The 14,620-nt window shown below is 41.5% G+C and overlaps 1 protein-coding gene across 1 annotated transcript in view; it reads right to left on the minus strand.

Moving 5' to 3' along the window:
• b4galnt4a (beta-1,4-N-acetyl-galactosaminyl transferase 4a) overlaps window positions 1–6,068 on the minus strand; it is a 149,414-nt gene extending 143,346 nt beyond the window's left edge. Inside the window, exon 1 of the mRNA XM_046037942.1 lies at window positions 4,483–6,068. Within this exon, the coding sequence (XP_045893898.1) occupies window positions 4,483–4,624 (142 nt within the window). The 5' untranslated portion in view covers window positions 4,625–6,068. The remainder of the gene's footprint in view (window positions 1–4,482) is intronic.
• Window positions 6,069–14,620: the final 8,552 nt, after the last annotated feature.

Consider the following 14,620-nt stretch of genomic DNA (forward strand, 5'->3'; position numbering starts at 1 on the left):
ATTAGGAAAAAAAGTCAAATTTAAATAAATAAAAGTACAATGTTATTATATGTTGTATGTTATAAGTACAATTCCATATTATACTGTTAGTAAATTGTTAATATTACTTATAGTTACTATTTTCATTATAATTTTATATAGCCTAGTTTAACACTAGTATAGGCCTAATACTATTTCAGTGGGTTGTTTTCATTTATTAAATCCTTGTGCAAGAAGCACAGTCTACATCTTTACATAGGCCTACTGCCACCGGCTTTACCAGAGGAGAGAGTAGCATACACTTTAAATACGGCCAGCAGGTTTTTATTTGATTTTATAAAGGTTAAAAATACAGGAGATTTACAGGGAAACGGGAGGACCGGTTGAGAGCGGAAAACTACGGGAGAATCCCGGGGAAAACAGGAGGGTTGACATGACAGGAGTAAAGAGAGGAGTAGGGTAATGTTTTTAAAACAGTTTTATAACAAATATGATCCTCTCCGTCCACAGAAGCGTTTTAGCTGCGTATCAGAGTTGACCGTCCATATTTAAACAACTGAAAACACACATCTAGCGGCTGTTTATGTACACTGGGCATGCACATGACGGTGTAAACATGAAGCAGATGGTCTACTCCGCAGCTGCAGGAGATCTGGCGAAAGAAGAAAGTAATACAGATGCAGTAATCGCTTCCTGTCTGAAAAGGTGCTTTGGTGCTAGCTAGCTGTGAAAACTGCTCAGAACGTGTAGTGGAACCATTTTAGCTGTTGGCAAATATTGCATCATCTGATCGGCCTTTCTGATTGGCCTTTTTAGAGACCACCGATCAAACTAGCTAAAGCAAATATCGGCTGATTACGATTAGTGACCGATCAATCGGAGCACCCTTAATTGCTGCCAACTGCAAAAGCAAGCAACAGCTGTTGATGTAATGCACCCAAAAGGTAGCAATGCCCCCATTAAGAGGGGAAGGCAAAGGCTGCCAACTTGTGTAAACAAAGAAAGTTTCACAGCACAAAAAAAATACACTGCAATTTTTAGTAGAAAATGTTTTCAATATGTCTAGACTGAGCTTTTTGTTCAAGAGGAAGATCCTTTTTGTTTAACCAGACACTGCCATTGTATCGCTGATGTCACAGCCACCAGACACCATTCACAAATACAGTAACTTTACCTCGTTGGGCATCGTACTTCATTCAAACTTAAAAAACAAAATAAAACTCACCAAAACCAGTTTGCCACTGTTTTAACTATCACTAATTACGGGTGGTGATAGGGCAGTGGAACTCCCACTGTGACACATCCACCATGACATGTCTAGCAATTGTAAGATGCTTTGGATAAAAGGTAAATGTAATGTAACTGTGGTTTGTTCGAAATAAACCCTTAATTCACAAAAAGAAAATAATATCTTGCGGGTGCCAGCTGCAGTGGGACAAATGTTCTCTGCAGTAGTCATGGGTATTTATCAACTCCAGCTCTGACCAGAAATTTTTTCCAACAAAACTCTTTCATCTGTTTCTATCTATAGGGGCGGCTGTGGCTCAGGAGGTAGAGCGGGTTGGCCGTTAATCGGAAGGTCGGCGGTTCAATCCCTGGCTCCCCCTGGTTGCGTGTCGAAGTGTCCTTGGGCAAGATACTGAACCCCGATTTGCGGCTGTTCCACCTGTGTGTGAATGTTAGTTTCCGTTTGAGCACTTAGGCTCAGTGTATGACTGGTGAATGCAGATGTACTGTAAAAGCACTTTGAGTGGATGAAAAGACTAGAAAGGCGCTATACAAGTACAGAGCATTTACATTTACATCTGAGGATGTCTATAAACATCTCATCATCTCATCCCATATGTTTATGTAGTAGCCTATTAGCATACTAGGCAAAAAGTCCGTCAGCTATGGCCTCATCGCCGCACTGTGATGTTTTCTACAGTTTTTGGTCTACACACAGCAACACCATTAACACGTTGTAACAAGCCTCCATGCTGCTAGTAGTTTCTACGGTTTACTAACCCATTTTTCCACGTGTGGCCGTGATTTCCAATGTGACATCCCAAAAAATGAGAAAAGGCACATTATATAAGCGCTAAATTTGGTGAAAAAGGATAAGAGATACAAAAAAAACAGGAAAATAGGGTCTAGGTTGAAAAATACAGAGGTTTCATTTAAGGGTACACGCAATGAAAAACAAAAGCCGTGTTTTGTTTGGCATGAAGACAAAGTTTCCGGCCTCTACTCCCTCAATATGCTGGGCCAGTCAACCAACACATGAGCACACTGAGGTGAGTAAAGTGCAGTTTGAAACACTTGACAGACGGTGTATAATATCATCTGCTGTAAACTGTCTCCGACGCGCTCCTCCAATCATTATTCACAATTAGATAGACACAGCCTCAATGGGGAACTGTATGCCAAGATGTTTACATTTCTCTGCTGGTCATATGCCAATGAGACATCATCTAGTGGATGAAGTACTTGCAGCAATCTGTAGATAGGTATACTTGCTCAGGGAGAGGATTTGGCTGGGATAAATCTAATTTCATCCAAAATAGGGGCAAGCGGAATGGAAATTTGACAAATTGTCATTTCATATTCAAATAAGGGAGGACTCAGGCCAAAAATGAAATTACATTATTTCTGCCTGCCCCACCTCAGTGCTAGGAATCAATGAAAATTCTTGTGTGAAGAGAATACTGCCGGCCTGATATGAATATTTACACACTTCATGGAGCCCCATTTTCAGTAATGGTAACGTCTTACTTAGTAACCCTTGGTGCAAGAGGGGACATGTTATTCATAAGAGGTTAAGTGAGTTGACCTGCTCAGATGCCTGAAGACAGTCAATTAGACACACAGACCAACACAGCACAGAATAACAGCTTCCTTCCTCATCAGACAGCCACAGCCGACGAGTCACAAAGGCTGGCTATTCAACTATTAGTGGAATCCTTAACATGAGGAACAAAGTAACATTGGTATGTGTCTGGAGCTGTGATTTGAGAGAATGAATGAGGTTTGCAATGCTCTTGGGCAAGTTAACACAAAATGAGCAGCAACACAGCGACGAAGGCTTTAGAGTCTGAGTGTGCGAGCACAGCATGTGGATCATGAGCTCCTGCACAGTAGTGTAATGCAACACAATAGCCCTGCAATAAATCTGGCCTATGTGAGACTCAAAATGCACATGTTGTGTATACTCTTCTTGGCAGAGATCTGCCATATATATCCAGGGTAGAATAACATACGCTTCATAAATGTAAAATTATTTGCAGGGTCACTGTGTTGGTTTGCATTTTTTATGTATATCCTCACAAACTCACAACTCACTTGGCTGCAGAGAGTGGCAGCCTTCAGCCTTCATCAGTGTGATTCAGGACTCTCATGATCAGAAAACTAAATCTAGTCTGTCACTGGGAAAACCCCACTGATGAGATCAGAGACAATGAAATGATCCCTGTGTCAGTGCATCCTGTGTGCGTGTTTGTGTGACTGTGCGCACGTGCGTGAATCTGTGTGCACGGTGTACACTCTTCAAGGACATCATAATCATTGGGTATCACTTTACACAGACAGCTGCAGGAGATATAGTATACCCTCATCCCATGTTCTATCTGTAGTAGGTGGTGGTACATTATATAATCCAACACCCTTTATCTGTGTATTTTTTTCCTATTAATAGTTGTTATTGCTGTATAATACTAGGCATCATCCACAGTCACAACCAGCTGTTCATGATGTGCACAGCGGATGGACACAATCAAGCCTCGGTAATAAGAAGCATCACAGCAGCAGGTGGAGATCTGCCTCCTCCCCCGTGCTGCCGAGCCCCTGATATTTTTCCAGGTCTGACTGGCATGCCTGTGACCTTCGAGGCCACCTCCATGAACAGGCCTTTGATTATTAATGTTGAAGGCGGAGGTCTGGCTTTCGACCTGGCCCGACACCGCAGTGATCTTTACTTAGCCTGGAGAAGGAAAGTATTGTTAATTTATGAGACATGCTGCCTCTCTGGGTTACTTCTTCTCTGAGCATATCTGGTCCTACCCGTTGCACTACTCAACAATCGGCATGTGAAAGTCAGCGGGGCGGTTGTTTCAGGGACACGTTTTTCAGGAATCTAAAGCAAAAATATTTATAAGGAGACTTTATGTGTTTGTAGTGTTTATACTGACCAGAATTTTTCCTTACATCTGTAACTATGTTTACTGTGGTGAGTTTACATGGTCTTACTGTAAGTTATAGCATTATTATCTCCAGTTATGTCACCTTAATATTCCTATAATATCCCTGCAGGAGCTCACTGTACTTAGTGGTGACTTTATAGTGATGATACACTAGTTTATGATTATCCCCTGGGGTATCACTACAGTATTCGCAAAGAGGCTGTTAAATGTCCTGTAAAATGTCTTTAGGTTGATATCCATAAGGGTCAAAGACAAGACTCCTTTTATAAAACGAAAAAGTCATTCATGAGTTGAATAGACAAGGTTTCTCTCAGGAAAAGCCTACCTTTTCCGTAGTTGAAGTTTAGTTTGATGGTCTTGCCCTGGTTGATGTGCAGGTAGGTGAACCACACGGCGGAGGTGAGCAGCACCAGCAGCAGCAGGAGCTTGAACTGCTTCCGGATTTTCTTCACGGGGAAGCGCAGCATCCTGGCTCAAACATCCTCCGGGTAGCCGCCCGGTAGATAGTCAAAACGGGTCCGTAAGGTAGGCAAGTCGCTCGCTGCTGTGTTTTGTTTCTGGCAGACCGCGGCTCTACTGAGGGGCTTCCTCTCCCGGTCACAGCGCCAGCATGTGACCGGCCAGCAAACAGGGAGTATTAACTACACCCTTGCAGCGTGTCTCATTCCCGCGGGTCCACGGGGTGACAGCAGCGCCGAACTCGTGGTATCCTCGGATCTGGGTCCAAACACATCTGTGGCAGTCATTGCTTATGAATGCAACCCGACTCCCGCACCTCTTCCTCGATGAATAGCCTGGCTTGTAAACAGGCTTGCCTGCTGGAGTTTCCAGGCGGCTGGGGCAGCAGGGGAAAGGCTGCACATCAAAAGCCGTTCAAAGTTCAGCTAAGAGTGTGATCGAGGGAGCAAAATAGCAGTCCTGCGATAATCTACACAAATCCCCCTGTAGCTCAAGCCTTTGCTGACACCGCGACGTTGATCATTTCATCGGCTACTCAAGGATCATCCCCGTCCATGGGTTTAGCGCAAAGAGCAAGAAGAGAAATGTGATTTTCATGTGGAGAGGTGATCGGACAGAGCATCTCCACAGAGCAGCAGCATCCCTTCCTTCCAGAGCGGAAGGGATGCTTGTAATCTGTACAAATGAGTAGGCTACAAATTAAATTAAAGGGCCTTCTGTGAAAATGTGACATCGGCTAATGCCTAAAATCCTCTTAGGGAATGTCAAGTGTAAAGGTAACCTAATCAGGGAAAGGTTAAGGTGGCAATCGACCAAATGTCACAGCCCTCTGCGCTCCATCTATTGTTGAACACAGCTGAAACTGAGACTCTGGCTTCCAATCGAGGGCAGCGGATTCAGATGGAGCGCGTTTTTATTTAAGTCCCGGGAGAGGAGGGGCGATCAGCTGTCATCCTCATACTCGGGTTGGTTTGAAGCCCCGCGACCAGTAAATATTAAACCGATGTAGATTAAAATCCGTGAATGCTCCATGGCGGCGTAACAAGAGAGGGTTGACAGAAATATTCAGATATGACTGTCCGATTTAATGTCCAGCGAAAATATGTCCATGTGCTCCGTTGTCTCACGGCAGGTGCATTTTTACCCAATTCCCCCCGAAGTACCTGCGTTGTCCGAGTCTACCGTGCACGCGCGATAAAGATCTCAAGCAAATAATCTCATCCGGATGAAACTAATAAACACTGATCTGGGGCGCTAGCGGCGATGCACTGCCTTCTGTTGTTATTCTCTCATGAGCTTTTTTCCCTTTAAAACGCCGCAATAGCATCGTCCAACCCGCTTGTCACCGCGCGCAGGGAGAAAAAACAGCTGAGCTCCAGTAAGGGTGTCGCGGGGAAACCAGCAACAAGCAGTGGTATCACCAGGACAGAACATGGTTTTGTTTTGCTACAATGGAACACGTAAGGGTATCTCCTTTCACTGCACAGTCCAATACGCCCATCAATTGAGCGTTTTAACGGTGCAGAACAACCTAACCTGGGTACGGTGGAATGACAAGTCCGGCGTCCAATTACACCCCTGGAAAGTGTTCAGAGGAGGCGGGATGACAAGGTTTGCTCTCACCGCTTGCTTGCCACCAGTGTGATCCATCATCCAATAGCGGTGCGCACAGCCTGAAACTTGTTAAGTAGCCTACCTATTCAACCCTTTCCCCCTGAATTAGAATGTCACTTGTCAATTTGATAAACAATGATTATATTGTAGAAGCAAGTAAAAAAAAAAAAAAGTACTGTAATATAGCTGTAGGTCTAGTACTATCTGTGCATAGAAATAAACGTTTTGTGTCAACGTTTATTGACACCCTGATTAAACAATTTAAATGCATTTTAATGAATCAATGAAATGCATTTCTTAATTAATTTCTCCCCTAGAACAATTATTCCTCATACTAGCTCTCTGTCCATCAAATCCTTACATTACTCAGCTGGAGAGCATCCCCTCTGAAATCACCTGTATTTTCATTTGTTTGACATTTGTTCAAAACAGATGCCTTTTGCTTCACTTATATCAGAGGTAATGGAAAGTCCATTTCGATTTTGAAAAACTTCAACTTCAGGCTGATATTTAAAGAGAAGTTGACACATTTATTGTATATTATATTTTTACTGTGTTGAAATATTTGTGCAGTTCGTGACATTGCTGGTTACAAAGTAATTATACACAACGTAGCGTGTGTGTGTGTGTGTGTGTGTGTGTGTGTGCAGGCGCAGGATACGCGCTTGACTGCCGCCCTCTGGTCAAAGATAAAAGAGCAATTTAGTGAGGCAAGAGAGTCTTTGGTCTTTACAAACCATTTAGTGAAAGCAAGGTTGTTTGTGTTCAAATCTTAAAAATATAAAAGTAAAATAAGTGTATATGCCTTTATCTCACCATCTACTACGTTTGAACTATTTCCAATGACAAGTCAAAATGGCTGAAGTTTTTGGTTCGACCAAAATATCTGAGTTCAGTGTTTTTCATTTATTCTTGCTCAGATTGATGTTGGGTCGAGCTGTACTGGGAATTATGATGGTATCAAACTCAATATAACAAGTGGAAAAAGGTATACTAAAACTAATACATATATTTATATACATATATATATATTTAAACAACTTGATTTTTGAGTGCCATGTTCACAATATCCACAAAAAAAATGAGAGAGCTGCTCACAGCTGAAAAAATGAAAACAAACTGTGGATGGTGGTGATTTGAAAAACCCCTTTCTGTCTCTTTCTGTTTAATTTAGATTCTAAAGTCGCAGTGTGATTAGTGTCTGATGGTGCAAGCATCATTTTCTGTTAGTTGGCTATGAAATGGTTCAGTATGTTGATTTCTTGTTTACTAATTAAAAAAACACACTATACTATAGATATTAACATTAGAGTACCAACTCTACACAGTTAGTATGTAGTATGGAATTGGGACATTGAGAACAATAAAGTTTTAAAATTTCCCACCCTGATAGGTGAGGTCTGTACACACCCACACAGTCCTGAGTGAGAAGATGTCTCATCAGACAAACACATGTGGGGTTGAGCCATGGGTGTGGAGTGTTAAAATAAAATGCAACAATAGTAGTAAACCTCTTTTAACATATTCACTTTAGGCTGACAAAATGCATCAAACATGCTGTTTATCCCTATACAAGTACACAAGTCCTATCATACAGCTGTAGCTAAGATAAGCTATTGATGCCATTATGATTCTAGATAAAGGACCAAATGTCATGAAACCTAGCCTATAAGAATATGACCTCAATTTTGTTTGTCCCAGCTGTGCTTTCTGAATCAGTCAGACCACAAACCATAATCTTCTGTCTCCGTGGATTAATAATGTAATCTTCAAAGCAAACACAGTGCGTAAATGAAATGCTTAGGTATTCATCTGGGCCCCATTGAAATGAGTACTTAGTGAATGACCTCAGCCAAACATCATTTACGCTGAAACAAAAACTTGGCAGCATTCACCTTGCTTAGGCTGTTGCAGGGAAAACTGAAGGTATTTCATCACACACACACACTGGGTTTGAAAGTCATCCAAAGTATGTAATCAAATAGTTTCATGTCTTTTTGTCTTTTTCTCCCTCTGTCTCTCTCTCCCTCCCTTGGCTGTAGGACATTATCATGGGCCCTTTGAGGTCCTGATATTATTCCTCTTGTTTGATCATCTGACTTGTTTTTGTCAGGCTGAAGACAACAACAACTCTATTTTCTACTCAGTCAGTGTACCTGATATTCTGTCTGTCTGCTCCTCTGTTATTTCTTTTTCATCCAAGGGCAGGCAACCATCTAATGCACAGCAAGGGACCTGCACACTTTTAACTCACATTAAAGGCAGCCAGAAAGTTTCACACACTGCATATGGCTCCATTTATTGGTGAGTAACACAAGGAGAGGGTGTAAATTGGATAAGAGAACGGTTTTATCAGAAAACACTTGTCTTAGAGTTTAGACTTTAACTTGTGCTGTTTTCCCTCTCTGCCTCCCCTCTCTTTCATGCCTGTAGAAACATTTGGCACCTAGGTGCCACCCTCTAGGGATCTCCATGCTTGAATGAATCCAGGAGGAGGTGGTGGTGTGCAGTGGAATGATATGGACAGAGAGGGTGTTCAAGGTGGGGGCTGATAAAGGTAGAGGAGCTGCTGTCTCCTGGGGTATTACAGAGAACAAGCCCACAGGGAGGATTGAATGCCCAGCTGGCTGTGACAGGTGTCAATGTGTGGCATTGAAGTTATGATACCACTGTGCACAGCTGAGGGGAAGGCACCACCAGGGACTCTCTATGCAGAGAGCATCAGCTCAGAGTGTGATGGCTTTTGCATTTTGAACAGAGGAGATGTGATACAAGGGAGAGAGGAGAAAATAGCCTCTTTATCAAGGCTGCCACGTCTTTAGTCAGCAATTCATCTGATCCAAGACCTGCAGCTTTTTAAAATGTCTCTCCATTTACTAATCCAGCATCTGCTTGTCTGTCGCTGCCCAACTGACTGCCTGCCTGACTGCCTGCCTGTCTGTCTGTCTGTCTGTCTGTCTGTCTGTCTGTCTGTGCCTCAGCCTCCTTCAGTCGCTCACAAACATGTCCTCCTCACCCTTTTCCAGCCTTCCTTTTTCCCAGACAGCACAGCAGCTCACAGGCTTTGATGAGAGGTCTAAGCTAAAATGTCACAAGGATTAAGGGGTTTCGCCTCCTGCACCCTACCGGATCAGTCCTGCCGACTCGCTGTGCTGGAGCTTCCTCCTCCGCAAACAGGTGTGGAGTGGCATTTCTTTCTGCTCCGCTGTGCCCTATTCAATTTCCTCCTGGGGAAATAAAATTCATCCACGTTTACAGATGAGTAAAGGAAGGAAACGGGGGATGAGGAGAGGTAAAGTGAAGGGATGAGGAGAAATGAAATGAAAAAAAAAGAGGAGTGGAGATGGAGTAAGATAAATTGAAGGGAGCGCAGATCAGGGAGGTGGCAGGTGATACTTAAAGGAGAGGGAAGAAATGGGAAAATGTGTTTTTCTACATTTTGGTTAAATGGGAATATTGGTCCGTATTAACTTAGTAAAGTAGTCCACATTGTATATTCCTCATAAAACAAATGCATGCAAACAGTACAAATACAAAGTAATGGTAATTATGTTTTAAAAGTTCTGAGTTTGAGAAGCTGACTTAAATCATTTCTAAATTCAGCACCCGCCCAGTGTCCCACACACACATAGCAAAGCACAGACACATGTCCTTATCTGCAGCTGCTTCCTCCAAATACAGTTAGACAGATTTGAAAATTAGATGTCTCCAGAGACCCGCAGTTCAGACGGAGCGCTTAACATCACATAGCTACAGCTGCTGTCATCTGCAGTTTTTTCTGACTGGGTCTACAGGAAGTTAGAGTTAACAAACCCTCTCGCATTCACTCATTCACCTTAACCTTTTCCCTGCAGATCTGCACATCTCCACACATCTTGTCAGTGTTGTTGTTGTGCATTGCTATAGTGAATTACTACATTACCATCTGAACAGGTGAAGTGTCTGAACACAGCAACAGTAAAAATAGCTCTGCTGCCACTGTTATATTAGCTGTAACCATTTATAATGGTGGCTTCTTCAGTTTTCTTAGTTATAAAGTATTTGTTCTGAGGTGCTATCACAAGGAAGTGTGCAATATCAAAAGAAATCAAACGCATGCTTTTTGTTGACAATGTTCAAGCCTCTTTCTCCAAGCACAGATTACGCTGATTATCAAGCCACTGATGAAGCTCAAACAACTGACACCAAAGCGAATACTGTAGCGTTAGAGTCTGTCTTTCATCAAGAGCGCATATCCATGCTTGACCTCTTTCTCAGATTGAATGCTGAAAAAAAAAAAACGCAATGCAATTCAACCAACTCATTCATTATGGACTGTGCCGTGAGTATGAATGTGCTAAGACAGAAATCTAGGTCATTTCTCCATCTTTAGTATGCCAGCCAGGTGTAGCGCAAAGAGGATTAGAGGGAAGTAATGCCAACGGGGCTCTCTAAGTCTATCTCTCGTCCTTTCTCCATCTCGCTCTCTCTCTCTCTCTCAAACCAAACAATCACACTTAAGTGCTCCCTGTTGTCACCTCAAAGAGCATATCCATGAAAAGTAGTCCAGATTTGTAATAAAACATTCATGCATTACCTGCTTCCAATGATGAGTGTGTTTCAAGCCCATTAAACAAGGAATATGTCCTAAATTTCAATTTTTACATTATGTGAGATCATAAAAGTCAGGGCCAGCAGATTGAGTCAACAGGTATTGTACATGGGTGCTTGAAGTCTCTCCCCTGGGACTGCTCTTAACAAAGAACATTGTTTTAGTAGTAGACTATACTAATATGAGCAGCAGTCCTTACCTCAGCTGGAATAGCTCCTTATGAAGTTCGTGAGAACATGGAGGAATTCAACATGAGTGATGAAACTACAGCATGCCGCAATATACTATATCAGTTTACCAGTTATCTAGCTAGCATATGTTTGCTAATAATATGACAATTACATTTTAAATGTTAATGTTAATGTGTATAATAAAATAAAAAGGGTCTAACTAGATTAGTAACTAATTTATAGTTCTCGAGTCAGCATTAGCCTTCTTGTGAGTTATTTTTTATTTCTTGCTTTGTTCCTTATTAGCTCCTTTGTAACTATTCATGATTTTGTGTACCATATTCCAAAGCATTACCAAATCAAAAAATAAGAGACGAAACATATTTGGGTGTTCATGTATCCACCAACCAAACATCAGTTGTGAGGTGGTGGGTGTGGATTCTGCAAAAACAACATGAGGAAATGACAAAGCTGTCTGGATAATACAACTTAAATTTGGGCTTTAATATTAGATCAGCCAAGTTATTTCAAATGAAATGTCACATTTGAATAAAAATACAGAAAAGAGAGCATGTATCAGTGGATTCAGGTGTTAATTTCGGTGAATACCTAGCTAGCCCCACTGTAGCCATGATTTATGTCTCTCATGTAACGTTAGCTTATGTTAGCCCCATGACTAGCAGGCCCCCCCTACAATGGCAATGATGTTGGTAGGGGTTGTATGCAGTTAATGTAAGATACATTTTTCCTGTAAAAGTTGAACATATTATTGTAATATACTTAAAATTAACAATCTCACCTTTCTGTAGCTTTTATAAGCTTCATTCTGTTTTTCTGCCATTTCAACTGGAAGTGGCCATTTGAAAGCCCAAAATATTTCTCCCTTTTAGCATTTTTCAGACCATCTTTTGGGGCTTGCCATCTTGTCCATTTTTTTTTTTTTTTCATTCTTTTTCTGAATTGAAGATGTCAGGAGACACTTTAAAATTCAGAGGAATTCATTTTCCTCCATGGCAGCAAATGAGAAGCAGAAAACAACGGTATTTTCAACCAAAACTCACTAGCCTAGCTAACGTTACAAGCCGTTATGCCACTAGGTTAATACTACAAACAACACTCAGTAGGCTAATGTGCGTTTCTCGCTCACTTAATTCAGAGAGACTGACTGTTTCTGGAATAAATGTTAAATTTATGCACTATGCCTTTAACTACTGATTCACTTCACCTTAGGTAGCCAGCTTCCTGTCCCAACACTAGCCTTAACATACAACATCTATCTCTGTAAGCTGTCAAATGGCATTTTCCAAGACTCTCCAGGAATCACAAGCAAGAAAAGGGTCATGTCATTTTTAATTTTAATATGGAGACCCAGAGTGTTCAATATTAAATAAGTAAATAAGATATTATGAAATCCAGACAAAATATAGGTTATTTAACCATGAAACTGAGAAATAGTCCAATACATATTTAAAACTCATTATTATGAGATAACACACATAACATAGCCTGGCTTGTTTTGATTGACTGACAAAGTTTTTGTGATGAAATGTGTCATTATCAAAATAATAATGGGGAAAAAACACATTTTTGTAATTTTGTAATTTTTTTTTAAACAAAAACTGCTAGAAAATTAATAAAACTATTTCATGGTTATTATGTCCTTATTTATGAGTATGATTATTTCTTCTGTGTAAGCCTCACACATCCTGAAGGGCTCTGACGAGGCAAGTACAAGGTCACTGATGCAACAGAAAATAATAATACTGTATGTAATTTATGTATTGTAACTGTTGCAAGTTGCATTTTTTAATGATACTGTAACACCTCTGACACTGATGCAGAAAATGGTATCAGAGGCAGAACCTGCTAATATCTCTCCATCACCACATGCTCCTTGGAGAATGTTAACATTCTAAAATCCTAGCCTGAGTCAGCCCACAGTGGATGCTCAAACTAAAGTGACCTGTGGGAAAAATTAGCGTGATCTATTGGTTCAGTCTAGGACAGCCTGGCCCAGCAAACCCTGAACAGATCAGAGCCTTATTTGTCCAGAGACAGGACACAGCAGGTGAGTGCCTTAGCCTTGGCTCATCCACCAAAAAAGGAACCAAGAAAGCAGTGGAGGACCGCTGAGAGGGGAGCAGTGTGTGGATTAAGACAATCATAAGAGGAGGCATTTGGGCTGGAAGCAGTTGAACCAGAATCCTGGGGCGCAGACTAACTCTGTGAGAAAGTAAAGTCTTTGCTGTAACAAGTAAGTTTCGTTGGCTGTGTGTCTTGGTTTTTCTGCAATAACAGAGCCAAGGGGGGAGTTAAAAAAAACCCTTTTGCAATCTGCCATGCTGGATGCTGTGAGAAAGAGAGAGAGATCAAGGACACTGAACAAAGAGGCAGAGAGGTAAGGAGGAAAAAGAGATGTTCTTGTGTTCCACTTGTAGTGAGACAGCAACCTGTTCAGCACTTTGTAGCTTCAAGTAACTTGCTACTCCTTTAGACTGTAGAGTTATACCATCAAAGAGTTTGCCGTGGCCGCTTGAAAACTACTTCCTTTGGTAAATATCAAAACTTACAGAACTAATTAGTTCATTAACCCCAAGGTGTTGTATTTATGCTGCAGGAAGCAAAATTTACACTTCGGTGACTAATTTTGTGGTTTATTGTTCCTTTGGCCCATAAAGTCACATTTACATGCTAAAGATATAGGCTGTTGCTAAAAGAAAAACAATTCTATATTTTTATACTGGCTCAGAAATAAAGACATGATCATGAGTACTCATCTTTACATGTATTTTTTTTCTTTTGAAGATTGTAATTTCACAAGTAGGTGCAATGAGTGACATTAATTAGAAGAATACATGGCGCTTGATACTTGGCATTTAACAGCTATGATGTGTGTAATCTTCCTTTCTTCAGCCACTGGTACAGTGGAAGCATTACACACCCATGCACAGCTTGCACACGCCCTGAAAGAAAGAAATGGGGAATGGGCATGAGAGAGGAATCCAAATTCAAAGTAAGAAAGGCAGCACACAGTTCATCAGCGGTAAGAATGCATTGCTGTATCTCACACAGCAGGTATATGGATTACCTTTTTAATTGGATCTTTGTGTGAGGCAGCCAAAGGCAAAGAAGGACTATTGTAGTCACTGTTGAAAGGAGTATGACTGAGCAGGGAGAGGGCAGGGTACGAGCAAAGGGAGGGTGGTGAGTTTCAATCATTTTTGGTGCGTGCCTCTGGAAACATAAACCCAATTACCACAGAGACAGAGCATAGACGTGTGTTCAATGCATGCACGCACATGCAAACACTCAAAAATACACTCACACCCATGCAAGCACACAAACAAAAGCATGTGTCTGCTCTGAACATCCTCTTTTGCAATCTGAGTACAGTATAGGATATTAGCTCTATCAATGTATGGATTTAGAGGGGATGGTTAAGATTGTCCTCCGTCCCCCTGGTCCCTTTTATCTACTGGATGTCAGAACACCTGTTACACACAACTAGACCTAGTCGAATAAAGAGTCAAGTGGGCTTTGTCTGCCAGTTGTAAAACAATCATTTCACATCTCTATTTGTGTCTGTCACAAGCAGGCACAGATAGGCACCACCTCAACATCCTCCTCAT

The sequence above is a fragment of the Micropterus dolomieu genome, linkage group LG22, assembly GCF_021292245.1.
Source record: "Micropterus dolomieu isolate WLL.071019.BEF.003 ecotype Adirondacks linkage group LG22, ASM2129224v1, whole genome shotgun sequence".
In the NCBI taxonomy this organism is placed as follows: Eukaryota; Metazoa; Chordata; class Actinopteri; order Centrarchiformes; family Centrarchidae; genus Micropterus; species Micropterus dolomieu.